This window comes from Microtus oregoni, unplaced genomic scaffold (assembly GCF_018167655.1).
Source record: "Microtus oregoni isolate MIOR12 unplaced genomic scaffold, Mior012 000015F_ref0000493, whole genome shotgun sequence".
Lineage (NCBI taxonomy): Eukaryota > Metazoa > Chordata > Mammalia > Rodentia > Cricetidae > Microtus > Microtus oregoni.
Window position 1 is genome coordinate 10,738,589 of NW_024543074.1, and position 27,171 is coordinate 10,765,759.

A 27,171-nucleotide genomic window follows, 5' to 3' on the forward strand; every position below is an offset into this window, starting at 1 on the left:
AGGAAAGCTTCTGGGTATTGGAGTCATGAATCCAAAGCCATCAGTATGACCCATCCCTCTATGGAGTCTTCTACCCAGGCAGAGGCCAGCATCAATTTTGTGAAAATAGACTTTATTATAATAAAATGTCATTTTAAACAAATGCCCCACCATCCCACACCCCTGGAGACCAGGGTAGGGGTGGGGGTTCAGTCAAACATCTCCCACCACACCAAAGGAAACATGCAAAGAGACTCGCCCAGACAAGAGGTGACAGATGGGATGACTAGAGGCGGGGTGGAGAAACCTCTACCCGCTCTGAACAAGGGATGTATGAAAATAGCTGCATAAATCTGTCCTTTCCCTCAGCCCCTGGACCCCAACAGGAACTGGAAGAAAATGATGCAAAAGAGAAGTTGAATCCAATGAGCAAAATAAGGCAAACCCAGCTCCTGCTTTCTGCCCCCTGGTCCCCTGGTTTTGGGGGATGGGATGACCCAAGGCCAGGTGGCCTGAGCAGGGAGGGGTGGAGCACTATGGGGCGGGGTCAGGCCCGATTTGGCATGGCCTTTCTCCTCCCCTGACCTGTGTGGTGAAGCAGAAGGAGGAGCTGGACTGAGGCACTGAATATGTACATATATACACGGCTCTGCCCCTGCCCCAGGGGACACTCCTGTGCAAATGTTCCCGCAGGGGAGGGAAGACAGAGGGGAGGCAGCCAGAGCCACTGTTAGAGTGGCTGGTGTCTCCACCCAGGGGCTACCCTGGAAGCAGGGACGGTCAAGAAAGGATCAGTGGTGCCTGACAGGAAGCCAGGAAGAGGTTAGGAGGGCAGACTGGGAATCCAGAGGCATGGGTCCAGCCCTGATCTGACGGTGCTTAGTTACTGACTCTGCATCTCAGTTCCCTCCTGCCTGGCACAGTCCATCTAGAGGACCCCGCACTAAGGTGCATGGAGCCCCGCCCTCACCAGGTGCCCTGGATCCCTCTGGGTGTCAGTGTTTGCTCAGAGAACAGCTCTGGATTGGTTGGGCTTCATTGTCCAGGCACCCAGTTGATCTGGAGTTCCCAGGGGCCACTTCCACCTGCAGACCGATGACAGTCACTCTTTTCTGGAGCCCAGCTTTTTGAGGAGTTCCTTTCCTTTGGAGAGGAGACCCTGCTTCTTCTCGGCTATGCTCTGGGGCTCTCCTAGTTTGGTCCTGAAGGAACTTCCAGAGCTGAGGCTATAGTCCCAGCCAGGGGGCACTGGCGACTCTTGGATGGTGCTTCCAGAGTCCTAGAATGTAAGAAAGAGGGTAATGCCAGCGCCGGCTCCTGCCCACCAATGCCTTTATTCCTTCATTCTTCTGTCACAGACCTTGCCGCTGTTCCAGACACACAAACACACACAGAGAGATACACACATATACACACAAACACACACACGTGCACACACAGACACACACACACACAGACACACATAGAGATACACACATATACACACAGATACATGCACACACATACGCAGACACACACACAGAGATACACACATGTACACACAGAGAGTCACACAGACACGTACACACACAGATACACACATATACACACAGAGAGACACACACAGACACGTACACACACACACACACACGGCATGGCGGTGAAGGGAGATGATGAGGAGCCCTGCTTAGGAAGGAAGTCTCATGGGACAGAGTCTGAGCTCTGCTTTGTCACTGACCCTGGGTGTGCCCCTCCCTTTCCTGGGGCCTCACTATCTGTGCCAAGCTGACCTCCGTCTCCCACTTATCATCTCTCTGCCCAGGAAGGAAGAGCAAGGACAGAGACACTTCAGGTGGCACCTGAAGCACTTCACAGACAAAAAAGGAACACCTCAATCAAGGCAGTGGACACAATGCCCCAGAGGTCTTCAGAGACCCATGACCCACTGCATGGGGCGATTGAAACTATACCCTGAATGGCCCCTGAGGGGGCTCTCAGGCAGTCCCTCCCTGAGTACCTTCTTATCAACCCTCCTCCCTGCTCCCTTCACAAATCTGAGTGCTCCCCCTGTCTCAAGCCCCGCCAGGCAGAGCTCTTTGGTGACCTAAGGGCAGAGACTCTGGCAAACAGGGAAATCACCAGGAAGCTACTCCCAACTGAACCTCACCTGGAACTGGCTGGGCACAGCCTTGTTAACTCTTACCCAAACTGTATTTCCTGTCTTCTCTCCCTCCAGCCCCCACTGCTCCCAGGAGCCTGGCAAGCTCCTTGCCAAAACCAAGCACAAAACCCAGACCAGAAGCGAGGGACTGGGTGCACAAGCAAACCTATCGCTGCTGCCACCACTGTGGCCCTGAGTGAGGCGGCAGAGGAAAGGAAGGACACACAAACTCAGGCCTAGGAGTCAAAACATTTACAGCCAAGGCCCATGGCTCCTGGAAAGTCCAAGCCTTTCCCAGGAGGAAAAGGTGGCTGGGGGAACAAAAGGAGGGGTTCACTGAGCCCCCAAAGAATAGCTTAAGGATGTCTGTAGATTTCAACTATTCAAGCTATCCCTTTTATCCTTCAAGCAGAGAAACTTAAGCAACAGGGATAAAAGCATATGTCTGATATTCTAATGGTTCGAATCACAGAGGACCAGAGTGAGAAGACTATTATTACTGGTGACATTACTGTGTCACCTCCCTGTCACCCATAATAATCACAGTATTATAATACCACAGTCATGTAGTATCATAATACCACTGAGTCATAACATAAATGTCACATCATGTTCTTTAAGTTGCATGCTACAGAATATGAGGAGTCAGCTAAGGTACAATGTCATATACTAAGATGACATGACACTGCCCAGGGTAAAGGCAAAGCAGGGAGAGTGGAGATCCCACACCCACATCTGGTTCATGGCAAGATCTCCCTCCCCCATTCCTTGGAGGAAGTAGAAAAGCCAGGCCAACTCCATTTGAGACAACGTCTAATTACGGTAAGGTGGGGGATGGTGGTGACATGGGACACGTGAGACAGTCCCCACTTACATGTCGCTCTCTCTACAAATATCTATCTCCATCTAGCACTGGACTCTTCTCCTCCTCGTTCTCTGAGAACAGGGAACAAAGAGAGGAGATGGGTTACCAACAGACCTGCATGCTCTCCGCCAGTCACCAAGTGGCCCAGGTACCTGCTGACTCCTGCCTGACACAGCCTTTGCCTTTGAAGCTACTGTATGGGGTTCCTCATTGGAGCCTGGTCTCTTGGTGCCCTCCCTGCTCTCTGAATCTGGATACTTATATGTATCCCACCCATCCCAAGGAGAGGCATGTTAAGAGACCCCAGAGGCATGTTAAGAGGCCTTGCAGGCCAACTGGTTTCAAAAGGCACCTTGGAGACAGGAGGACCTAGTAGGGTGGGAGCACCCTAATGATTGGCTAGTGGCAGGGGTCCTTTTTCATGGGGCTCCTCACTAGCGTTGGCCCCTGGGCATCATTAGTTAGGTCAGATGGCCTGGGAATCAGGGTCTCTGCCATCACTGATCTGTAGACAGGGGCAGATACTAGGTAAGGAGGGGCTAGTAGAACCCTACTCTGCTGGGGCACACACAGTGCTCCCCTACTCTGCTGGGGCACGCGCAGTGCTCCCCTACTCTGCTGGGGCACGCGCAGTGCTCCCCTACTCTGCTGGGGCACACGCAGTGCTCCCCTACTCTTCTAAGGCACCCGCAGTGCTCCTCTGTATCATGGTCTCAACCTCTGAGAATCTTCCGCCGTAGAATCCAGAACCCCAGCAGGACAGAGATGAAATGCTGAGTTGGTAGCCCAGCTCCTCACTGACCTGACTCTCAGCTTGGGATGTCCCAGACTCCAGGCCACCTGCCTCAGGCCCAGGACCCTCCAGGAAGTTGGATGGAACCAGGCCCCTTTGTCCATTCAGTTCCCCCTGAGGAGGAGAGGCTGATGAGACTGGGACTTAGGAAAAGGCCCCAGCCCTGTCCCCTTAACCCTGAGACCCCGGGGAACAGCCTGAGGCCAGCATCACCACAAGCAGCCCAGTTCATTCCTCCAGCCCTCTGTCAGGCCCTCTTGCTCTTATGCCCACCCAGCTGGTGAACCGGAGTATAACAGAGTATAATACACCTTCCTTCCCCAGCAAGGGTCTTACATAGTAGAAGCCATCATCATCCATATTCCCAAACACAGTAATGACATCTCCTGCCCTAAAGGGCAGCTCCGCCTGTAAAAAGATCAAGAAACAGATGTCAGACCTGGGAAGGACTGCCACCCGTTCCCCATCACAGGGCATCGTATGACGGCTGTCACCTCCACATCCATGTTGGGGGAGTTCTCCTTGGGGTTGTAGTCAAAAGCAGCCACCATAGGTCTGGAGGTTTTCAGGACAGCAGAATGGACCACCTTAGGAGGACCTGCAGAGAGGGGGAAGAAGTTGCATCTGAACCCCTCCCTATACTGTCCTGCACACTGAAGCCCCGTGGCCACCAGCCCCACCACTCCAGTGTCACTGTTCCCAATGAGTGGGATCTCCCCATCCCATCTCTCTCCCCAGACACCCTTGCCCAGAAAGGACTCCTCACCTGGACAAGGCTGGAGGCCTCCCAGCTCCACTGTGGAGAGAATGTGTCTCTGAGTCCTGCCTGCCTTTCCCTCTTTGTTCCAGGCTGGGGTGGGGGCGGGGGACAGACAGGATGCTCACCCTCCCACGAAGGGCACAGGAGGAGAGATACTCAGAAAGATTATCAGCACAGACCTTTGGTTCAGTACTGAACTGAGACCCAGAGCCAGTAAGCAACAGACAGAACAAAGACCCCACTAGAAGCGGCAGATGTTGGGGGGGGGGTCCTGTTATAATCCCTTTACCTGCTCAAAATCCTACAGGCCTCTCTTCAGGGAGTCACACACTGCCACCCCACCACCAAGCCACACAAGTGGTCACAGGTACCACAGGATGTTATGTTCTTACCTTTTTTAGACCGGCGAGGCTTGGGGGGAGGCCCAGTCATATGGGTTGAAGAGTAGATAGAGGGACCATTCCCTAATTGAGGAAGACAGATAGATCTAAGAGAGAAACTGAGGCAAGAGTTGGGCAATAAAGCAGTCTAGAGGCTTTTCCCAAGGTTCCTATGTCTTTGTTGTTTTCTTTTGTAGGGCTGGGAACCAAATACAGGACCTTGCATCCTAGGAAAGTGCTCTAAGCCATGCCCCTTGTCTTTGAGGTTTCTGAATTTGTTTCTTCCTTTATATTTTAATTTTGTTGGCATTTCATAGTGAGCTCCTTTAAGAGCCCGCACCTCATATTTGCAATGAGAGCCAAACTGACCCCCAGGACCTAAGCTACATCTTTGCAACCTCTTCAGAGGGCCAGCTGTTGAAAGGTGAGGGGCAAGGGCAGGCATGCCAGGCTTGAGTGTCTCTACCCAACTCAGGACAAATGAGGCACCTTGGGCCTCCCCCCAACACAGGAACCTCTGAGGATGGGACTGGACTAAAACCAAGGGAGAATGGTGATGGGTGAGGAACAGAAGCAGGTCATACCCGAGCCCTCAGGGAGAACATCTGGGGGCCAGAAACCCCGCTGGAGCAGCTGCTGTCTCCCTGCTGGACTGTCCACAGCCACCTCAGCCACCATGTTGCAGGGGATGTAACCTGTGCGGCCCCCACTTTCACCCCGGTAGAAACCATCTGAGTCTTTGTCTCCAAACACCTGGAAGCAAAGGCCGCTGGTCTCAATCCCAGTTCTGCCCACTCCTTGCACCCCAGCCCTGGGTCCTGGTAGCACCCCACTAGGTGCTGCAGAATTCTCTCTTCTGAAGACTGGGGCAGAGGAGAGCAGAAACAGGAAAAATTCAGAACTAAGAAGAATTTGAGGAAACCATCTCTTCTCTACTCCTGCCACCCCAATCTGCTGTCTATATGGTCTTTCCCTCAAAGCACCCCAGACTGGATCTCTCAGCCCCAGAGGAAAGCAAAAAGCCTCCCAACAATACTCGAAGGAATAACGAAAGTGTAATATTAACAAGTAGTTAATATTGCTACGGTGCTGACCGTGTGGCAGGAAGAAGTGTGTGCCTTCAGTCAGTCACCCTATAAGCAACTCAGTGAGGTGACAAGGACCACACCCATTCTACAAGAGAGGACACCAAGGCCCGGGGAGGTTCTACAACCTACTCAGAACTACACGGGGAGGAGTAGAAGAGGCAGGTTCCGAATCCCACCATCCAGCTCTGGAAGCTATGTTCTCTGACCCTCCCCCAGCTCAATGCAAGAGGAGTTAGAAGAAGACGAGATGCTGGCTAGAGATTGGAGCTCTGGGCCCAGAGGGTAAGTTGGTCACCTTGAGGATCTGGCCCTCCCTGAAGGGCAGTTCCTCTTCTCCAGCGTCAGGGTTGGGTGACATAGAAACAGGGTCATAGTCAAATAGAGCCACAAAGACCCTCACAGGTAAGTTCTGATGAGCTGATGCTTCTGGAGGGCTCCTTGGAGGTGCTGTGGAGGGTTGGGGACAGAGCAAGGACTCAGTGAGCTCCACCCAAAGTGGGGGAACACTCCCCTGAATCTGGCCCAGCCACTATTAGATGCTCACCCAACTCAGTGGTTCCAGGCCTAGACACCCGGGCTCCTCTCCTCTGGGCTCCTCTCCGCCCAGAGTTGTCCTGCCCTCTGGACTCTCCAGTTTCTGTTGCCTGCAAAGACAGGGCAACAGATGGCAGAAGTGACACACCATCCGGGTGCTGGCCCACGACCCCCGGCTCTGGCCCCAGCATCAGCGTAAGCAACACAGCAGAACGGGAGCACAGCATTCCCGTCCAGGGACCCGGCCCGGCCTCGCAGAGCACCAGACACCCCCACAGTGGGAGGGCAGGCGGGAGACCCCGGGTCCCCAATGGATGAGTGCAGTAGAGGGGCCCTGAGGTGGCCAAGGAGAGTGTGAGAGGACAGTCTCCCATCAGCATCAGGGCTGGTGACTCTGGATATGGCATCACAGTCAAGTGTCCTGAAGATATAACTAGCTACTCAGAGAACAGGGCCACCCTGCCCAAGGTTGCGCGTGGCGGCCAATAGTAACAGAATATTGTGCATCCCAGTTCCGTTCAGCAGAAGCAGAAAGCAGTGGAATGTAGGTGGTGGGGGAGACAGGTGAGGGAGCCCAGAGCCCTGGCCCCACCTCTGCTGATGGAGGTGGCAGCGTGGAATGGGAGTGGTTGGTGGGCAGCAAGCAGAGCCACCAGGCAGCAGCAGGCAGAGGGGGCCGCCCAAACTGGGGAATGGGCACAGACCCGGGAGGGTGGCTCCTTGGTTCTGCCAGTCGCACAGCGGCCTCTCCGCTCTGGTTCCCCTTTCTCCCAGGCTGGGAGGCGCACGTAGGGGTTGGACCCTGAATTGACCTTCAGAAGTCCCCTTGACCTTCCTATGGCTGCTGTGCCCCAGGGCTCCCCATCTGTGGGGTAGCAGGAGCTGGTGATGCTGATACCCCCGCTGCCCGCCTCCTGCTCATCCTCAGAATCATACTCAATGCTGATCTCCAAACACTTTGGAGAGAGGCAGCTGACCAAGCTGGATTCTGGAGCAGGGCCACGGGGACACCTCCGGGATAGACCCGGCCGCCCTCTCCCACCAGCCTCCTGTCCAACCCTGATGCCCTCAATCACAGGGAGGCTGCCCTTCTCCCGTGGGGGCCCTGGCCGTGCAGTGGTCTGGGGCCCGCCATTGCCAAGAAGTCGGCTGCAATGTTCTCGGGGATCCTGAGGTCGCTTGCGGTTTGGGGGCTTCTCAGGGGAGCCACCGCCTCTCCTCCGGCTGTTTCCACCAGCTACTCCCAGCACATCCTCCAGGTACTCCCTGGCCCCAGAGGGCTCAGAAGACAAGGGACACAGGCCAGGTCCCTGGGGCTGACTGCTGTCACAGTCCAGCCCTAGCAATGCAAGTTCAGGCTGGCTAGGATCTGGCTTCTCCTGCCCTTCCTCCTCCTCCTCTTCTTCTTCCTCCTCGGGGATGCTGAACAGCTTCTTGCGGCGGAGCTGCTGGAGGGGCAGCTCCAAGATCTGCTCCAAGATCTCCTCGTCGCTGTCAGTCTCACAAAGGGGGTCGGGCTGGGGCTGGGAGTGGGGAGAAGAGAGCAGCAAGAAGTCCACGAGGAAAATAAGAGGTCCGGGGCCTTTGTCCTCAAATGAGGACATGGGATTGGGGTCACACACCCAGCCCTCCTCCCTCAGCTTCCTGCCAAGAGGAAAGAATCAGAGGGACAGTGGCTGGACCAAAGTCACGCGCATGTCCGGGCTGAACTGAGGATGGCATCGGTCCCTGTTGGGCAGGAGCATGGAGCAGGCCGGGACAGAGAGAATTCTCCACCCCCTTTCCTGAGCCTCCTAGCACAAGGCTCTGAGAAGGTTTCTCAGGACTAGGGTGCTACTTCTGGGAGACTTCAGGGGAAAGTATGGAAAGTGCCCCACCACCTCTGCCCAGAAGGGCCAAAGCCCCGAGCGTCTTCACATCCGCTCCTTGGGATAGGACCCAGGCCACACACCTAGACTTGCTGGAGCAGCTGCCATGGCAGTAGAGGCCTTTGGAGCCTCAGGTCTTGGGCCCACCAGCTCCTCCCCACCCCGTTACCTTGGCTCCATTCTCCCTGATGCTGTTGCCAGCAACCTGCTTCTGGGGGGAACAAGGCCTGGAACTCAGTTCCTGTTCCTCTTCTTCCTCCTCTTCCTCCTGGATGTCCGATAAGTCTGAGTTGCGGCTGTAATCTACAAGGGAATTCACCAGGCGAACTCCAAGCTCTGACGTATCTTCTTTCTAGCAAAGGCAAGACAGGTACTTTTGGCTGGAATCACGGTACTCTGGAGGGTAAGGGAGGAGGGTGATGGCCCGCCTAAGCTACAGAGTGAATTCAGGCCAGGCCAGACTGCTGATTGAGCCCTGTCTGCATGTCAAATTAAAATAGGAGAGGTAAGACAGAAAAGCAAAAAGAGCTCTAAGCAGGGTCAGCCGCAACCGGAATCAGAAAAGATCCCTTCACAGAGGAGGAGAAAGCCATGGCCAGAAAGCACAATGGTAGCGGTGAAAGGTGAGGGAGAGAGTCAAATGGGTGACAGGAAACAAATGTGACAGAGAAGCACACACACAATGCAAAGGCATTGGAACCAGACCAGAGCAGAAACAAGGAGAGGGGGCTGACCAAGTGTAGTGAGACATCTTGATTCTACACAGCGCGTCTCCCACCCCTACCTCAGTTCTGTGTTTCAGCCCTGAGCCCAGATCTCCTCCATGGCAGGCCTCAGTACTCGGCCCCTTCTGGGTCGGCTCTCCTTGGGTGGAGCAAGGCGTGGGACCAGTCTCTCCTGAAGTCCACTCTACTTGCTGCTTAGCCAGGGAGGGAGCCACAGGGCAAGAGCCTTCCTGGCCCAGGGTTGGCTCGATAGCCCTCTTCTCCTCTGAGGTGCCTGGCACAGTTGCCCCAGACTCTTCCTGGGATGGATGACATTGAGAATAAGCTCAGATTCTAAGCCTTCCTTCAGCTTGCGCCTGCCTTCCACCAAACAGATAAAGTACCTGACCGCAAGAGACTGCAGGTTCCTCCTGGGATCCTTTGGACGTCTCCATGGGAAGGCTTGCAGGGGAATCTTGAGTTCCATGAGGGGCAGGATGCCGGAGGGGAAAGTTGGGATCCCCAAGCCCTGGGGAGACTGAAGCAAGGGCTGTTCTGGCCTCTGGGCTTGGTCGTGGTGAGAGGCAGGACATCCTGGCTGGCTGGCAGGCAGGAGCCAAGGCTGGGGCAACAGGGGCTGGGATGGAGTCAGTGGACTCGCCATGGGGTGACATAGTGCGCACAGTCACCTCATGGCAGGCCTGCAGCAGCTGCAGCTGAGACACCTCCACCAGCACACTGCCCGCTGTGGGGGAAGCCACCTCCATAATCTATAGGAACAGGGAAGAAAGAAGCCAGGGAAGAAGGGCTAAGAGAGCTAAGTGGGAGGTCAGGATGGTTGGCTGCTGGCATCTTTGCAGCTTTGCCCAAGCCCTCTTCTTAGTTCTACTGATCACATGCTTTTAAAGTAGAAGCAATTCTATCCTCCACGGGCCGCCAAGACCCATGCTTTCAATCTCTTTACTACACAGTGCCCAAAGGCCAGAGGCTGAACATCTCTGCCAGGCCAGGAAGACAGGCCTCTGGAAGGACCCACATGCTGCCCCTTGGCTTTAGGTAGCTGGAACCCCCAAGCTTTACCTTCTGCCCATCAGCATAGATGGTGTAGCCTGTGACCCGGACACCATTGGAGGTACCAGCAGCATCAATGGTGACAGGGAGCCAGCTGATCATCAAGATTCCAGGAGAGGGTCCTGGTTCAACCTGCACATCCAACGGGGCATCTGGTAGACCTGGGAGATGTGGGGCACAAGAAAAAAATCAATGTAGGATTCTCCCTGACAGAGATGGTAGCCACATCCCTAAGAATGCAAACAAAGCCAGTCTCCCCTGCCATGAGCACTCAGGCTTAGCTCTCCTGGGTTTGGGGGTCACCATTGTCCACACCTACATACCTGCTGGAAGTGTGGTGAACTGCAAAGTGGCAGCTCGCTGCTCTGGTCTCTCCCAGCCTGGTTCCCAAGGCCCCTGAGATGGGATCTGAGCCTCTACTCGGGCTTGATAGAGGGTGCCAGGCCGCAGGTGACAAAAGGTTGCCCAGTAGGTACTGGGACGAGCAGGTGTACACTCTTCTCCATTGAGGTAGATGGCATGGGCCAAGTTGCTGTTCCCCGGTACCCAGGTGATCTCAGCAGATGTAGCTGTCAGCCGATGGACCCGTAGCTGGCTGGGTACCACCCCAGCCCCGGCACCCACAGCCAGACAACAGCGCAGAGGATCTGAGTTACCCCTGCTGGTTAGGGCCTGGACAGACACATGGTGGGGCCCAGTTCGTAGGTCCATATTTTCAAGTACAGCCTTGGGGGGCACCCCGGGCCCCAAGGCCTGACGAAGTTCCCCGTTGACAAAGACATGGAAGCCACGCAGATCTATTCTCTCAGGAGGCAACTCCCAGGCCAGCACCACACTGTGGGCTAACTGCTTGAGGAGCACGAGACGGCGGGGGTAAGGCACAGCCAGGGGCTCGCCCAGTCCCTCTGGTGGGGGGCTCAGACTGAGCTCATCTCCTGCAGCCTCCTCCTCTGGTCTGGGCTGGCTACGTCCCCCGCTGCTCTGGCCCCCACTACTGCAGCCACCCCCACCTCCACTCAGGAAACTGAGTTCAGGGCCCGAGCTGTGCGACATATCAGCCAGCTCCCGAGGGAGGGAGGTCAGGAGGTCGTCATCAGACACACGCTCTACAAAATTGGAGGGGACCAGGCCCCTTCGGCCATCCATGAGCTCCCCTGGCAGAGGGAAGGCAGGAAAAGGCAGGGGAAGGGAAGACAAAGAAGCAAAGAAAAGCTGATCCAGTAACACATTTTCTCAAGGGCTGTTTCCTAAGTACCTGTCAACCTTTACCTGGTGGTGATTTTAGATCCAGGACAGTCCAGGTTTTAATTAGAGAACTACTATCTGCTTTTGTGGGTTTTTTATCATACAGGACAGTGCCTCTTAAATCTTAATGTGCATATGAATCACCCACAGCTTTTTTTTTTTTGAATGCAGACTCTTCATAAGCCCAGTCTGGGATATACTGAGTTTCATTCTTTCTAACCAGATCCCAGGTGAGGCTGGTGCCCCAGTGACCTACGAGAACACCCACATTCTAAAGCAATGGACTGAAGAACTTCCAGGAGAAATGTCATGATGTCCACAGTCCATTTTTAAGTAGTTTTTTTCATCTACCTATGGATCAAACAAATATGTCAAGGTGCAGACAATTGTAAAATCTAGGCGGATTCTAGGCATGTGGACATTCATCACACTGGCCTCGGGTGTTCTGCTTTGCTTTGCTCTATCGCGGTTTCACGTTGCCCAGGTTGGCCTTGAACTCACAGTGTAGCCCAGGATGACCTTGACCTTCTGACCCACCTCACAAACACTAGGCTAACCAATGTGTACCACAGATGGTTTCACACAGTGCTGGGGACTGAATCCAGGACTTTGCCCTTGGTAGGCAGTACTCTACCAAATGAGCCACAACCCTACCACCTCTTGATGTGGTCTGTATATCTAGAAACTTCCATATTAAAAATCTGGGAGTGGTGGTATATGCCTATAGTACCAGCTCTCAGCAGGTCAGAGGCAGGAAGATGGGAAGTTGGGGCTAGCCTGGATTACATAGTGGAACTCTATCTCAAGAATGAGGGTGGCTCATCAGTTAAGAGCACTTTCTTGCTCATGCAGAGGACTCAAGTTCAGTTCCTAGAACTCATGTCAGCTTCAGAGACTCTGATGTCATCTTCTGGCTTCTGCAGGCACACACAAGCACGCGCGTGCGCATGCGCACACACACACAAGCAAATAAATATGAAATTTCTCAGATCATAGAACCCCACCCCCACCCAGCGGAGTGAAGGGATGCTGGAGAATAGGAAGCCCCTATCTCCAGTGATGTAGCCACTGGTGAGTCGCTCATACACTGGTGGGTAGCTCTATACCCATGCTCACATGACTGGCTCTCTAACAAAGTGGGTCACAATGTGAAAAGCAAAAGATACAAAAGAGAGTTGGAGACTTGGTGGAAGGAAGAGGGGATTGGTGGGCATAGAAGGAGAAAAGAGTATGCCCAAAATATATTGTAGACAAGCATGAAACTGTCACAGAATAAATCAACATATATATGCTAAGATCTGGGTATACATCTGCAGTACAGCATATGAGAAGTGGAGGTAGGAGGATCAGGTGCCCAAGGTGGCTCTGAGCTATGGAATGAATTGGAGGGCAGTGTGGGCTACAGGAGATCCCGTATGGGAAGGAAGGAGGGAAGATGTTCAACCGTAGTAGATTTGACACAGGCCTGAGGAGTAGGGGCTATGGAGAACCCCAACTTCTCTTTATCAAAAAGCAGAAAGCCACAAAAGAAGGGGGAAACCACCTCATCAAAGAAGAAGTGACAGAAAAGACTTGGAGGACCAAGCAAGTGGGTACACACATGGCATATGAGGGAGAAACAGCTCTTGGGGAGCAGACCGTGGGTGGCCGTGGGGTCTTTGGGGTACCAGGGGATGCCCCAGCAGTACTTTATGCCCTTCCCCCTTCCCTTTTCTGCTCACATTAGGAGAAAAGTAACTTGAAGAAATAGCAGAGATTCCCAATAAGTTAAATAATACCACAAGGACCATAGTAGGTTGAATGATGGTCTACCAAATAGGGCCATGTTCCCCAATCCCTGGAACTTGAGAACATTACCTAAACTGGAAAAAGTTCCTGTGTAGATCTAACTAAGTAAATATCTTGATTGAAGATTATCTGGGTGGGCCCTAGTCTGATGACAAATATCCTTATAAAAGACAACACAGGAGTGACAGAGAAGAGGAGGCAACGTGACCATAGATGCAGAGATTGGAGTGATGTGGCCACAAAAAGTGAGTCGGAGGCCAGTCTAGTCCACATAGTGAATTCTAGGCTAGCCTGAGCTACATATGAGCCTCTGTCTCAAAACAAACAAACACCCTATCTCAACCTCCTGGAGACTATGTAATTTAAAGTCTAGTAAACAAAGGTATAAGATTTGTTTGTGCTTTTACTATCCCCTTTTAAAAAAACTTGACAGTGTGGACTTAGATAATGGCCCAGTGGTTAGAGCACTGCTACATTCTGCAGGCTTCTCTTGCAAGGGACCCAGGTTTGCTTCCCAACACCCACATGGTGACTCACAACCAATAATTATATCCCTAGAGACAGATATATAATTTCCAGCATTTGTTCTCATTAAAACATATGATAAAAATTTTTTTTTAAAAATTAAAAAAAAAAACATATGATAGCCAGGTCTGGTGACACAGGCCTGAAATCTCAGCTACTTAGGAAGCTGAGTCAGGAGAATTAAGAGTTCAAGGCCAGCCTTGACACAAACCAAGTTCTAAGCCGGGCTGTGATGGCACACATCTTTAAGCTCAGAACGTGGGAGGCAGAGGCAGGCGGATCTCTGTGAGTTCGAGGCCAGTATGGTCTACTAGAGCTAGTTCCAAGACAGCTAGGACTGTTACACAGAGAAACCCTGTTTCAAAAACCAAACCAAACCAAAAAAAAAAAAAAAAAGTTCAAGGTCAGTCTAGAAACCCTAGTGAGACCCTGTGTCAAGAAACAGAAAGAGGGCTGGGTTTGCACTCAGTGTACCTGCATGTACAAGGTCCTAGGTGCAAACCCCAGTAACAACAAATATCAAAACAAATCAACAAATGAAGACACAAATTAAGTACAGTTCTCCTGGAAGCCAATTCTGCTGGAAGCCCTTCAGCATCTACCCTTAAGGGGAGTTTAGCTGTTTGTAATCCCAAAAGTTGCTCATGGGGCCCCGGGAAAGGAGCTAGGCAGGCTCTGAAGCTCTTGGTGTTCACTCAGATCTGGCCCATTTCCTAAACTTCTACACACAGCTGTGGTCTTTGTCACACACATTCTCCAGGACACCTCCCCTCTGTCTAAGGATGAGGCTCGGAGCACCAGCCAGGAGTACTCTGCAGGAGGCTCCTGCAACCACTTACTCCTTCTGCAGGTTCTACCAGCTGGCCTAGTGTCGGTGACACATCTGCCTGCTGCATGCTGAGCCCTGTGTCTCCCTTCAGGACCTAGACAACCTTCCTGAAGCTCAGTCCCGCCCTGGTCCTAGTACCTACCTACCACCTGCTTGGATTGTGTGGGATCGGAACATGAACCCCTCCTCCTCCTCCTCCTATCTGACCCATTGCAGACAGATGCCAAACTGTAATTATCACCAGTGTTAAATAGTGCCATTCTCTATTAGCACAAAAATTAATCTAGCCAAAGTAACTTGTGACATCCTGTGACACTCTTTCTAACATATGGACTTGTTAGACCAGTCACTTTATCTTCCCCTGTTGGCTGCCCCAAATCTCAGAGCAATCCTCAGCTGAGTCTGAAAATCTGGGGTGGACGGAGTGTCCTGAGGAACAGGACTGGAAGGACAGAAGTCTCCAGGAACAGTAAAGGCAGGAGACTGGACAGGGTAACCCCTATTACTGTCCTACCTTCAAAGAAACCATCCTCATCCATGTCGCCATAGATGTAGATATACTCGCCAGCTGTGAGGGGAAGCTCAGCCTCTGGGTTCTCATTGGGACCCTCAAGGGGGTTGTAGCTGTTGGGAAAGTAGCAGAGGAGGAACAACACATGACATCTTGCCTCCATATTCAGCTTCTCACGGTCACACATCAAGCCTTTCTGGAGACGCAGTTACTACTGTAGCCAAGTAGGGCATGCACGGTATTCACCTTGGCTTAATTGTGCCATAAGCACAGTGTTCAGCCAGGACCCCTGTACCACCCTCCACTATGTCCAGGGCTATCCATCTTTGCCCACATCTGTCCCCTGTGCATCCCAACACTGAGGGTGGCAGACTGAGCAAGAGGGACCCACCTATAACGTGCTAGAAAGACCTGGATCCTGGCTCCTCCCGAGTTGCCCTCCGAAGCTGCTGGCAGCAGGGAGACACTGTCTGCCTCCAACTCCTCCACCTCACTGGCTGTGTCCACCTGGGGCAAGAAGAAAGAGTTGGTCTCTCTCCAGAGTCTACGGTCCAAGGCCCAAAGACACTACAGGCAGAGTGGCCTTGAGTAGGGAACAGGAAACACACACAGCAAGGCCAGCGACAACAAGGCCTGGCATTTTCTAAACCAGACTTGAGACAGAAGGTCTGTGACGCACACAGCTGTCCTAGTCTGGGGGTGTGAGGACAACGTGGACCCTTTCCTGAATGTTGGCTCCAACCCAGGAACTAAAACAACATCCCCCAACACGACTGGTGGCCAGGCCAGAGGGGGAGCAGGAATCAGTGATAGTTTGGCTTCGTACGGTAGAAACTCAGAGAAGCATCTTAACTGTAAAGAGCTGGAAACACCCTACACACACACACACACCCTACCCCCTCCCTCACCCCCACCCCGGTTCTAGCCCTGTGACTGTATCTCCTGCTTCAGACCCACTGGAACTTAACTTCAGGTCGGCTGAGGCTAGCCCAAAACCAGCACCCTCAGTCTATCCCACCAGGGGGCAGCAGAGGCCCAGGGCTGGATTGTACCACTTTCTGAAAGCCTGGTGAGAGTAGCCTTGCTCCTGACCTGCCATCTCCACTTGGGCGTTCATAGGTGGAAAGAGAGACCAGGTGTGATCAGAAGAGCTGTCTGAGGGTGAAGTTAGTAATGACTACAGCTGCCACAGGTTGGGCATCTCCTGGGTGCCCCTGGCTGAGACCTCACAAGAATCTTATAAGGTTGCTACCCCCAGCATACAGATAAGGAAACCAAGCCTAGAGAACCCCATGTGAGTGCCTTTCCTAAGATAAGGCTGGGATCTGAACCCAGGAGCCTGCGCTCTTTCTCCCACAAGCCACTGCTTCCACTGCGGTCGCGCCTACAGACAGACTCATTACGTGGATCAGGCGCCAAACTGTCTCCTCATCCAGCTCAAGACTCAAGGGCCTCCCTGGACCCCAGAGAGGTGCGGCTTAGGTAGGCAGGCCCTGGAGAGCAGGCAACGCCTGAGTTCCTCCCACAAGAGGAACCCACAGGCCTTCTATGTCCCAGCTTGGGATCAGTTACCACCAGTCTTCCACCTCTGCCCCTTCCCTAAGTCCAAAGTCCCTGGCCCAGCACGAACCTCTGGCGTGGGACACGACTTGGGGCTGTTGTGGACGGACTCTGAGCGGGAAGAATTGGAAAGAGACTCCACCTTCTTAGCCGTCCTTCGAGGGACCCCAGCAAGGGTAGCAAGAGCAGGCTCAGAAGATTTGGGGGTACAGCGTCCTGGGGAACCCGGCGGGAGGTCAAGGTCTAAAGAGAAGATGCCAAGGGTTTGGGATCTGTGGTCTGAAGAGGGACTGGGAGAGAGAGGTGGAGCTTCTCGGCTATGGGCGTGTGACCTTTATACCCAGATTTCCTAGCCATAAGGGAAATATTTGGGGAGAAACTTGCTGTGATTCAGATCTATCAGAATCCCCTCGGCGTTTAATGGAACGCATTGAGTTCTTCCTGCCTCGTGGCTTAGGAAACTACCATTTAAAGAGGTTAAGCAACATGCTAACTCCAGCTGGCTGGGAAGAGAATCAAGCTAGACCCACCAGATCTGACTGATTTTTAATTCTCGACTCTTCCTAAGACCCTGATACCGACAGTGATTGCCAGACTCCCAGTTAGAGGGAGAACAGCTGCCTGAGCTCTTGACTTTAAGGAGGTATGTCTTTAACTTGCTGTGTGACGTCAGATGCCTGGCTAGCCTCTAATCTTGAACTCCTTGCACTATACAAAAGCCCCAGACCAATGTCATTAGGGTACACCTTACCTTTGGGGCCGGACCCCTGGCAGCGCTGAGGGGTAGAGCAGCAGCAGTGGGGTGGTGGATGGTCCCCAAGGGCACTACAGCCCAGGGCAGAGGTAAGCAGATCCAGGGGGCCTGGGTGCAGACGGAAGGCCTGGAGCTCCTGTGCCAAGAGGCTGAAGCGCTCAGTTTGGCTGCGACACTGCCCCTCAAGCTCTCGAACCCGGGCCTGAAACGAGAACCATTGTGGTTTACCAGGCCTAGCAGAGCTGTAGAGAACCAGCCAGCTCCACACAGCAATACATCAGACTTTCATTTACACATATGTGTGCCCCCCCTCCCCCCCCAGCCTGAGTACCAACCTAGGGCACCAACCTCAGACCCAGGCCAGTGTTGCTCTTGCCTCAGAATACTTTATAGGCCAAAGGGATTTCCTCCGCCCACCGTCAACAACTCAGGAGTCTCCTTAGCTAACTTTGCCGCTAGTTATTCTCCCATAGGCCGTGGCCCTGCCCTCAGAGAGGTGGGCGAAAGGTTCCCTGGGAAACGAGGCTGTCTTTGGATAGAATGAGCCAGTTCTCACGACCTTTCCTCAATTACCAGGCAAGTTTCTAGATCAAGGGCTCTCCCACTGACAATGTCGTAAGGAAGGTGAGCCAATGGGTGACGAACATTCTCATGGTCTAAGACAACAGGAGGGAGGGCCCTGTGTCTGCTAAGCGCAGTCACAGGTTTAGGATGAGGGGACAGCCCACGTGTCCTGTAAGCTCTCTGGATGTCTGTGGAGTCTCGGGTCTGCCATCAGGGATGGCCCCTCTGTGGGATATCAGAGTTGGTCCCTGAGGGAAGAAATATGGGGGGGGGGGGCGGGAGAGGGAACACCCAGGAGGTGGAAGGTGGAAGTACACTGTACCTGCATGGAATCCAGCGTAGACTGGTGGGGAAGGAAGACACAGGGAGGTTAGAACATTTAGGTCTCCACATCCATAACCCAGGGGGAGGAGGGATGAGGGGACCTATGACGGATGGGTATGACCCCGTAGGTGCACTGAGTCAAAGAAAGCATAGAAAGGACATTTCTCTGAGATAGGTGGCAATGGGGACGACTGCCGCCAGACTCAGGAGCGCTGGCCCTGGGTACCCCAGTCTAAGAAATAGGCCAACAATAAGGGGATTCCACCCGGCCTCACTTAAGACCCCTCCTTCCACTCTCTCCCGCTCTCTCCCACTCCTGTATGCTCCAAGACCCCTACCTCCAGTAACTGCACAGCTCCTTCATGTTCCCGCTTGGCTTCTGCCTGTGCCTACAAACGGGGAGAAGCAAAATGCTGGGAGGGAGGGCTGCACAACAGACCCAGGGTGAAGAATAAAGATGGGGGGGGAGGAAAAGGAGGAGGGGCTGGAAGGAAAGGGGGACAATGTAGGGAGGAAAGGAGAAAGGGTCTGGGGAGCCAGAGGCCAAAGGGTTTCCTGCAGACCCCCTGAGCAATGCCTTAAACAGGAAGGAGGACAGCATCAGAGGTGGAGCCAGGTGCGGTTTCTCTCCTGGGACATCCACCCTTTCGGTGGATGGCTCCTCTCCTACCTACTGTGGCTCTGTCTGAGCCTTTTCTCTGTCCCCTCTCTTCTGTCCTTAGAAAGTCAAGGTGTCCCTATGAGGTGGGAGTCCTCTCTGTGTGTTGTGATTACCATTAATGAATAAAGAAACTGCTTTGGACTTATAGCAAGGCGGAACTTAGGTAGGCAGGGAAAGCTAGGCTGAATGCTGGGAGAAAGGAAGTGGAGTCAGAGAGATGCCATGGAGCTGTGGCCAGAGTCAGACATGCCGAAACTTTGCCAGTAAGCCACTGCCACGTGGCAATACACAGATTAATGGAGATGGGTTAAATTAATATGTAAGAGTTAGCCAATAAGAAATTAGAGCTAATGGGCCAAGCAGTGATTTAATTAATATAGTTTCTGTGTGATTATTTTGGGTCTAAGCTAGCCGGGCGTCTGGGAACCAACAAGCAGGCCCTCCTCCAACATCCCTGGACACAGGCTTCTCTCCAGTCTCCTGAGCACTGATGGTCCCAAATACCTCCAGGATCAGCCACTTCATAGCTCCAGACTCATGCTCAGTTGTCTTGGGATGTGTCCATTTGAATGCATTATCATACCCCTCAAACTTGCCAAAAACAGAACTTGAAACTCAAAGTGCCCTGTCTCCCAGAGTTGTTGCTCTGTCCTGGTTAGTTTCTGTCAACTTGACACAACCCAGAGTCACCTGGAAAGAGGGACTCTCAACTGAAGGATTGCCTTATCAGATGGGGATGTGGGCATGCCCGTGGGACATGTCTTAATTGTTAATTGATGTAGGAGGGCCTAGCCTGTGGTGGGCAATGCCATCCCTAGGCAGGTGACTCTGGGCTGTATAAGCAAGCTAGCTGAGGGCCAGGTGTGGTAGTGTCAGGAGGATCTTTGTAAATCTGAGGCTATTCTGATTTACACAGAGCAGTCTGGGCTAGCCAGGGTAATATAGTGAGACCATGGAGAGAGAGAGAGAGAGAGAGAGAGAGAGAGAGAGAGAGAGAGAGAGCAGGGAAGCTAGTTGAGCATAAGACATCAAGGAAGCCAGAGAGAGAGCCAGTGAGCATGCCCCATGCATAGTTTCTGCTTCGCTTCCTGCCTGGGCTCCCCTTGATGGTGGACTATAACCTGGAAGTGTAAACTGAAATGAACTCTTTCCTCCCCTAACAGCAACAGAATAGACTCGTCTGCCTTCCTCCTCCGCATGCTGGGGCCGGGGATGGGCTGAAAAGCCCCATTCTCTCCAGGCGTCAGACAGATAAGAAGTGACACGGAAGGGGTCTTGCAGTTTTACCCCTGAACTGTGTTTCCAATCCGCTGGCTTGTTTACCTCCATAGTTACGTGCACCCTCCTAGACTACTGTCACAGCCCTGACATCTGATCACCCGCTGGATGCCACTCCCAGGACCCATCCCACCAGCCTGACCTTGCGAAATTATGACTTGTATCATGTCACTCTCCTCATAGAATCGATCTTATTTTTCTACCTTTTATTGTCTAAAGCAGGGTCACACCACATCACCCGCACCGGCCTCAAATTCAGAATCTTCCGGTCAGTCACTTGACTGGTCGGGAACCCCTATTTTGTTCCCTGCTGTCTCTCCCTGCTTAATGGTTGGATGAGCGGGTGGCAAAGCTGGGGTCCCTTGTCCCTGCTCTCACCTGCTGCAGCCTCTGGACCTCTTCCTGCTTCTCCTGCAGGCTGAGCCGAGCCTGCTCATGCTCCACCTCCAGCTGTTGCCGCCGCTGGGCCACCTCCCGCATGTGCTGAAACACAAGATTGGGTCAAGACCAGAGAGTCCCACTCCACCATGTCACGGAAGACCTAAGACCGGGGGACCTCGATTGCCACCCGCTTCAGGGAAAAAGAAGACCGAGACGGGAAGCGACAAAGGGCCGGCAGCACCAGGACTCCCTGATCCTCGACTTGTCCCACCCACTGTCTCATCACAGCGCCTGCAGGAGCCTCTCACCTTCAGCACCTGCTCCAGGCTCTCCAGCTTGCTCTGCAGGCCCTGGCTTTTGCGAAGGGCTGAGTCCCGCTCCTGCTTCACTCCCAGGAGCTGTCCCTTCAGCTCCGCATTCTCCCACTCCACCTGGAGAGGAGGCATTGTCAGGGAGGTGCACGTGTGAGCTTTGGCCCAGCTGCTACTTGCCAAAGGGGGACAGTTCCCTTCAGGCTACACCCCAAGAGGAGGCCTTCAGGCCTCACTGGGGGCCCAACTTTCTCCAGGGACAGGGCAGAAACTGAACCTGCTCCTTCTCTGTGGCTCTCCCACTGAGCCGAGAGTTCTCTTCCACCAGGCGAGCATTCTCATTCTGGGCTGCTCTCAGTTGTAGTTCCTGTGGGAGTGAGGTCAGACAGGCTCTGAGGAAGGGGCCAGAATTCACTTTTCTGGCTCACTGACATGAAGGACTGACTGTGCCCTCCCAGACAAGGCCTTCCATGGTAACCCGAAGGAAAGGGAAGTATAAAAGCAAGAGAAAACTGCTGCTCCTGGAGCCTACCCTCTGGCTGGCCTGGGAAAAAGAAGGGAGCTGCTTCCTGGGCGGCCATGGGAGCTTACCAGTTCCTCACATCGCCTCTGCTTTTTCCGGGCTTCCTGCTCCAGGCTCTCGCATTTTTTTCGCTTCTTGCAGAGCTCAGACTCCTACAGGGGTCAGAACCGAGGGCTTCTCATGGGGAAAGGTAGAAGTGCCCATAGTCGGCTGCCTCCAGCCCTCAGCCTGGGACTTACCAGCTGCCACACACCCTTTGCTGCTTCTCTGGTTCCCCTAGGACCACCTGTGGGCTGTCCACATCTTCCTGGAGTATGGCCTGCAAATCCCCAGGGGCGGGGAGATGGTACCAGAGAACAGGGCCCCTGAGCGGCCTGTCCTCAGGACCAGGTCAGCAATGACATCTGTGCCAGTGGGTGAGGGGTGTTGCCTGCCCACCCCTCCCAAGATCTCCAGCTGACACGGAGGGATAAAGGTTCCACCTCTGTATCTGTGAGCCATAGTGCTTTGAGATCCCAGGACCCACGTGTGCCCTGGGAGATGGGTCCTTTATCCAGGCCAGCGCTTTCTGTTTTTAGCTTCCAGCAGCTGCCCTGCTCTGCACTCAATAACTGTCCTAGGCGTCCTTCAGCGACTAGCAGAGAATCAGGAGTCGGCTTGGATCCCCAGAGATATGTGTGGTATTCCTAGAGCTAGGGTTCTGGATCATCCGTTCTGTGCTTGGCCTAGAGTAGAGTAAACCTAGCCAGCTCTCCCCCTCCCCCGCCCCCCTATCCCCATCCCCATCAGCTTCCCATTAATCCCTACAAACTTTGGAGGCCAGGCCTTGATTGCATCTTCCTCCATGGATCAGTCAGACTGAGGGGCAGAGTCTGAGCCAGCACCACCACCCCTTCCTGCACCCCCATCCCGCGAGGTTATGTCACTATCAGATACTATCAGATCCCTCCTGCCTCCCAGGCTTCTTCCTAGGAGGCCAATCTAAATGCTGCCCACCTAGAATGATGGATAGGAGCCAGGCCCCGAGATTCGGGGGGGGGGGGGGTTCAGGCCCTCTAGACAGAAGCTGCCTTAGCCCATGCTCAATGAAGGTCGCCCGTACCTGGAACTGAGTCGTATGCACTGCCCCCCAGGGTAACCCCAGGCCAGGCCCCGGGCAGACGCTGAAGGGGGCGTCCCCGCTCTACCGCAGCTGCGGGAGAAGGCGGCGCGGGTTGGGCCCCGGGCGGCTGCCAGGGCAACCAGGGATTTGCGGCCGGGACGTACCACTAGCGACACGGCAGGGGCGGCCAGGCTGGCCCCGTGGGGCGCAGGCCTGCGGAGGGAGGAACCCCGAAACCCCCAGGGGTAGGGCGCGGCGCAGGTACGAGCGCGGGAGTCTTGGACAAGTCCCCCGCTCCCTTGTCGGGAAGGCTCCCTAGACCCTAGGAGAGCGTGCATGTCACCACGGGGGTCCCCCTCTGAGCCTCCTACCGGGGGAGATCCCCGGATTGCCCCGACCCCGCATCTGAGCACACTCATACACCTGCCCCCTCGCAGGCGCTCACCTCTCCCGGGGCCCCGGGGGCCGGCGCCCCTACTCTGGAGAGAGCAGTGGGACCCTGGGGCCGGGCTGGCCGAAGCGGCTCCCGCTGATTGCGCAGGGCGATCTGCCTCTGCAGCCGCAGCACCTCCCGCTGGGACTCGCGCAGCAATCGGTCGAAGTCCCGCACATGCAGCCACTGGGGACCTTCCTGTGGTGGGGCGACCAGGAGCAGAGTCACTTCCAACCCCTGCCTGGCCCCTGATCATCTCCAGCTCTCCACCGTACCGGATAGGTTCGGCTGCGCGGGAAAGTGCGTATCTTCCCATGCATATATGGTTGGTCGTATAAGCATGAGTATGAAGCCACATGCCCCTGGCTCGTGGGCAAACATTCACAGCAACTCGTTCACTGGGCGCTCGCAGTGTGCCTGAGCTGTGCTAAATGCCTGTGTGAACACTCCTTCACTCAAGTGTGAACTATGTGTGGATTCCTACAGTCAGATCCACCGGCACACAGCTTCAAGCTTGGAACACAAAAAAATGTCCAGGTCTGGGACTCAACGGCTCTACCCTCTTCGATTCAGTCGCCTTCTCCCCTCTCCCACCTGGGCCGTTGCCAGGGGAACCTACTCCCCAGCAGCCACCGCCTCTCCGTTTCATTTGCATCTCATTAACATCTGGTCCACATCCCACACTCTAAGCAGACATCCTTGTGTAGGATCGAGCAGGAAGAGACGCCCAGGCCCCCTTCGCACCTTGCCCACCAGAGTGAGTCTGGCTTGCAGCTCCCTGCACTCCCGCTGCAAGGCTGCAATCTGTTTGTCCTTGGCCAGTAATGCACTGGCTGTCTCACTGAGGTCCCGGGCTCGCTGGCGGGCTAGGGCCTTACGACACAACTCCAAACTGGATCCAGGTCGGGGCACAGGGGCACTCACCTAACCAGAGGAAAGGCCGTGAGCATCTGAGGGCTGGAGACACACCTCCCACTCCTCATCTCCCAGAGGTAGAATAAGGATGAGACCCAGTCTGGGGCCTCAGAGGAACTGCATCCTCAATGAACCTCAACCTGACAGTCCCCCAAGCAGGATGGAAAGTGTTAACTCTAAGTCTTAGTTTAGTCTCAAAGGACACTACTAATTCAGGGCTGCCACTATGAGGGGACTTCTCCCTGCCCCCACTCCCGCTCCACACCCCAGATGAGCTCAGCAGGAGGCTGGAAACAGCTCCAGCACGTGTTAATCCAGAATTGTGCTTTCTGACTGCTAAGGAGGCTCTCCCATCCGCCCCTTTCCCCCGGGTACCTCCAGCTGCCTCTGGGCCAGCATTTGCCCTTCTTACCCGGGAATCCTGCTTTCCTGGGCAGTAAGTCTATGACACCCAAGCCCACTCCCTGTGACCCAGACTTGGTTCTCTTCCCAAGTCACCCAAGCCTCCACCCAACAGTCTTTCCTCACCACCCTCATGTTCGTTTCCTGCAGCTTCTGGGCCCTCTCCTCCAGGCGCTTGGCAATGACCGCCAGCTCTGCGTTCTTCCGCTTTAGCCTCCGTACCTTCTCCTCCGTCTCTGGGAAGCTGCTTTTTCTCTGACAGGGAGGGTCAGCCAGAATTGGACTGTGTAGGGAGCACCCCACAGACCCATTTCCACTTCCCAGGCCCTAGGCTAGAGCCTAGGCACACAGTGAGATCCTTGACGGTGCTATGCAAGGGTCTTAGGGGTGTGGGGTACGTGATAATGTCACCCTTGGGTGCTTCCCTCCTTGAAGAGATGTTTATGGGGTGATCAGGGTACTGATGAGGGGGACCCCACTCTCCAGGTCTCACCAGCATCTGATTTTCCTCCTTGAGGATGGTACAGCGCTGCTGCAGCTCGCCTAGGGCCCTCAGCAGCTCCAGATTGGACCTGACCCCGAAGCCCACGTTCAGCTTGGCCTGGCATGGGGAAAAACCGGTACAGTGCCTCAGAAATCTACTCAGGCTAGCCAGGGTCCTCCATATGAAATATCTCCCTATACAGTCTGAGAAGCTAAGAAGGCTCTCTCTTCTGCCCCAGGCCTTTAGAGAGGGGTACCCCCAGGACCTAAAAAGAAGGGGTGCCCAGTCCTCCATGCCTTCAATGGCAGTTCCACGCCACCACGCACCATTCTAGAGGCATTTCTTGCTGTTCCTCTATCCTTGCCATTCTGCCCAAATCCTCCCGGGTAATGCCAGATCAAACCCCTTTCCCATCCCTCTAGACACCTTGGGTCCGGGGAGTCTCCCCTGCCCTCCCCTAAAGTCCTGCTTCCTCCATCCTTCAGTAAATCGCTCTCACCCATCCACATCATCATCTTCCTTGGCTCAGCCCAGCACTGAGCCCACCTCCACACCCCAACATACCCAAGACCCCCCCAAAAAAACAGCTGGGTTCATGGAGGAGGAGACCTAACAGAGTCCCTTGGCTAGGCCCAGCACTGAGCCCACCTCCACAACCCCAACATACCCAATATCCCCACAAAACAGCCAGGTTCATGGAGGAGGAGACCCAACAGTCAGAGAGACATGCACACACACTGAGGGGCAGGTCCAGAGAGACAGAATAAAGTCACTGAGATTCCCATTCCAGTGCAGGGAGGACAGATAATCACACAGACAGACTCACAGACAGAGGCAGGCCCGGATAAGAAATGTGGGCTGTGGGGCTACAGGCTATGGCTGGCCAATCTTGCAGCCCCCCTCAGCTTCCCTTACCTTGTAAGCCTGTGCTTCCTCATCCTCTAGCCCGGGGCCGCTGTACCCAGGGCTCTCGGTTTGCTGCCCTGGCTTGGGCAGCCCAGTCTCTGTTCCTTCAGGGTCAGTATTCCCAATAGGCCCAGGGCTATGGGCTCCCTCAGGCTCAGAATTCTCTTCAGCCCTCAATCCTCTAACCTGCAGCACTGTCGTACCAGCAATGCTTGGAGTTGCATCTCCTGGTTCGCACCCCTGGCCCTGAGTCCAGCACTGCCAGGCAGGCAGTGTCCACGGCTCCATGGCTCCAGGGTTTCCAAGCTGTGGAAGGGTTGTCAGTTGCTCCATGGTTTCCGCAAGGGACCCCAGAACCTGGACCTGGGGACATCACCCAGCCAAGTAGGGAGGCTGATAAGGGTCATGCCAGGCTAGACCCTTCTCCCTGTAAGCATCTGGCTTCACCGAGGCTCCATCAGAGAGAGGTTGGCTGAGCTCTTCCCACCCACGAAGGAGGCTTCAGAAGGTATCAGGGTTGCCGGGCTGGAGCTGGGGGTATGTCAGGTATGTGTGCTCATGGTTCTGTGTGTGAGAGAGTATGAGGAGAAGCAAGGGTGTCCCCTCGGGGGGGGCAGGGGGACGGTGCAGAGGCCACCAGCTGCAGAACCTAGCTGAAGGTATGTGTATGCGCGTATCCAGGTCTGTCCCTGCAGGTCAGTGATGTCTTATATGTGTTTGGAGGATGGGTACCCCCCGACTTGTGTGTGCTGAGGAGGGTGGTGCTATGTGTCACTGTCTGTGCCTATTTCAGAGTTACCAGTTGTTCCTGCGTGGGGTGGGGGCTGTCTGTGTTGCAGGGCTGTGGCGGTGTATGATGCTGTCGCCGGTCCTATCTCAGTGTGCCAGTGTTGTCAAGCCCTGTGTATCTGTAGTGGTGTCTGTCTGTCAGTGTTCTCGAGTCTGGCCATCCATCATAACTCCTCAGCCTGGATGGGGTCCTCAGGAGTTGCTGGGGGTGATGCCCAGTGATCCACTGTGGTCCTTTATCTCCAGTTTTTTCTCTCCGCTGCCGCTGATCACTTGCTTGCTGGGTGGCTGGGCGGTCCTAAGGAGGCCTGGGTCGATGAGCGGCTTGCCTCATAGTCTCTGCCCCAGCTAGTCTCAGCACGAGGGACTGCAGGAGTCCCTCACGGTCCCAGAGCTTCCCAAATGAGATGGTGGGCACGAAGGAGGGCTGAGCCTCAGAATGGGGTGGGGGGAGCAGGGGAGAATCATCAACCCTCCCTTCCCCCTCCTCCTCCCCTCCTGCCCACCAATAGGAAGTCAGCTGCTGGTTACCATGGCGATGGCGCTGGACTGGTGGGTTGGACCGGCTGGCAGGCTGGCAGGGTCGGGACAGAGGGGGAAGAGCAGGTTCCTTGCTGGATGGCAGCTTAGACCCCCCCACACTCCCATGTGGCCCCTTGATTCCACACCCCTTATCTTCCAGGGTGCAGAGTAAAAGGAGTGGA

At 54.5% G+C, this 27,171-nt stretch overlaps 1 protein-coding gene across 1 annotated transcript; it reads right to left on the minus strand.

Moving 5' to 3' along the window:
• Positions 1-103: 103 nt before the first annotated feature.
• Positions 104-26,888, minus strand: Tspoap1 (TSPO associated protein 1). The gene is given in 32 exon segments (XM_041664396.1): positions 104-1,258; positions 2,994-3,055; positions 3,787-3,891; positions 4,114-4,185; positions 4,272-4,375; positions 4,544-4,573; positions 4,930-5,001; positions 5,502-5,670; positions 6,301-6,452; positions 6,550-6,649; positions 7,244-8,062; positions 8,577-8,759; positions 9,192-9,431; positions 9,516-9,881; positions 10,192-10,343; positions 10,506-11,336; positions 15,084-15,193; positions 15,472-15,587; positions 16,711-16,883; positions 17,392-17,596; positions 18,281-18,301; positions 18,621-18,671; positions 20,600-20,704; positions 20,911-21,033; positions 21,191-21,280; positions 21,505-21,610; positions 21,688-21,755; positions 22,984-23,169; positions 23,716-23,895; positions 24,415-24,543; positions 24,782-24,889; positions 25,688-26,888. Coding segments are annotated over 31 exon segments (5,520 nt in total). The 5' UTR covers positions 26,012-26,888; the 3' UTR covers positions 104-1,258; positions 2,994-3,025.
• Between the last annotated feature and the right edge of the window lie 283 nt (positions 26,889-27,171).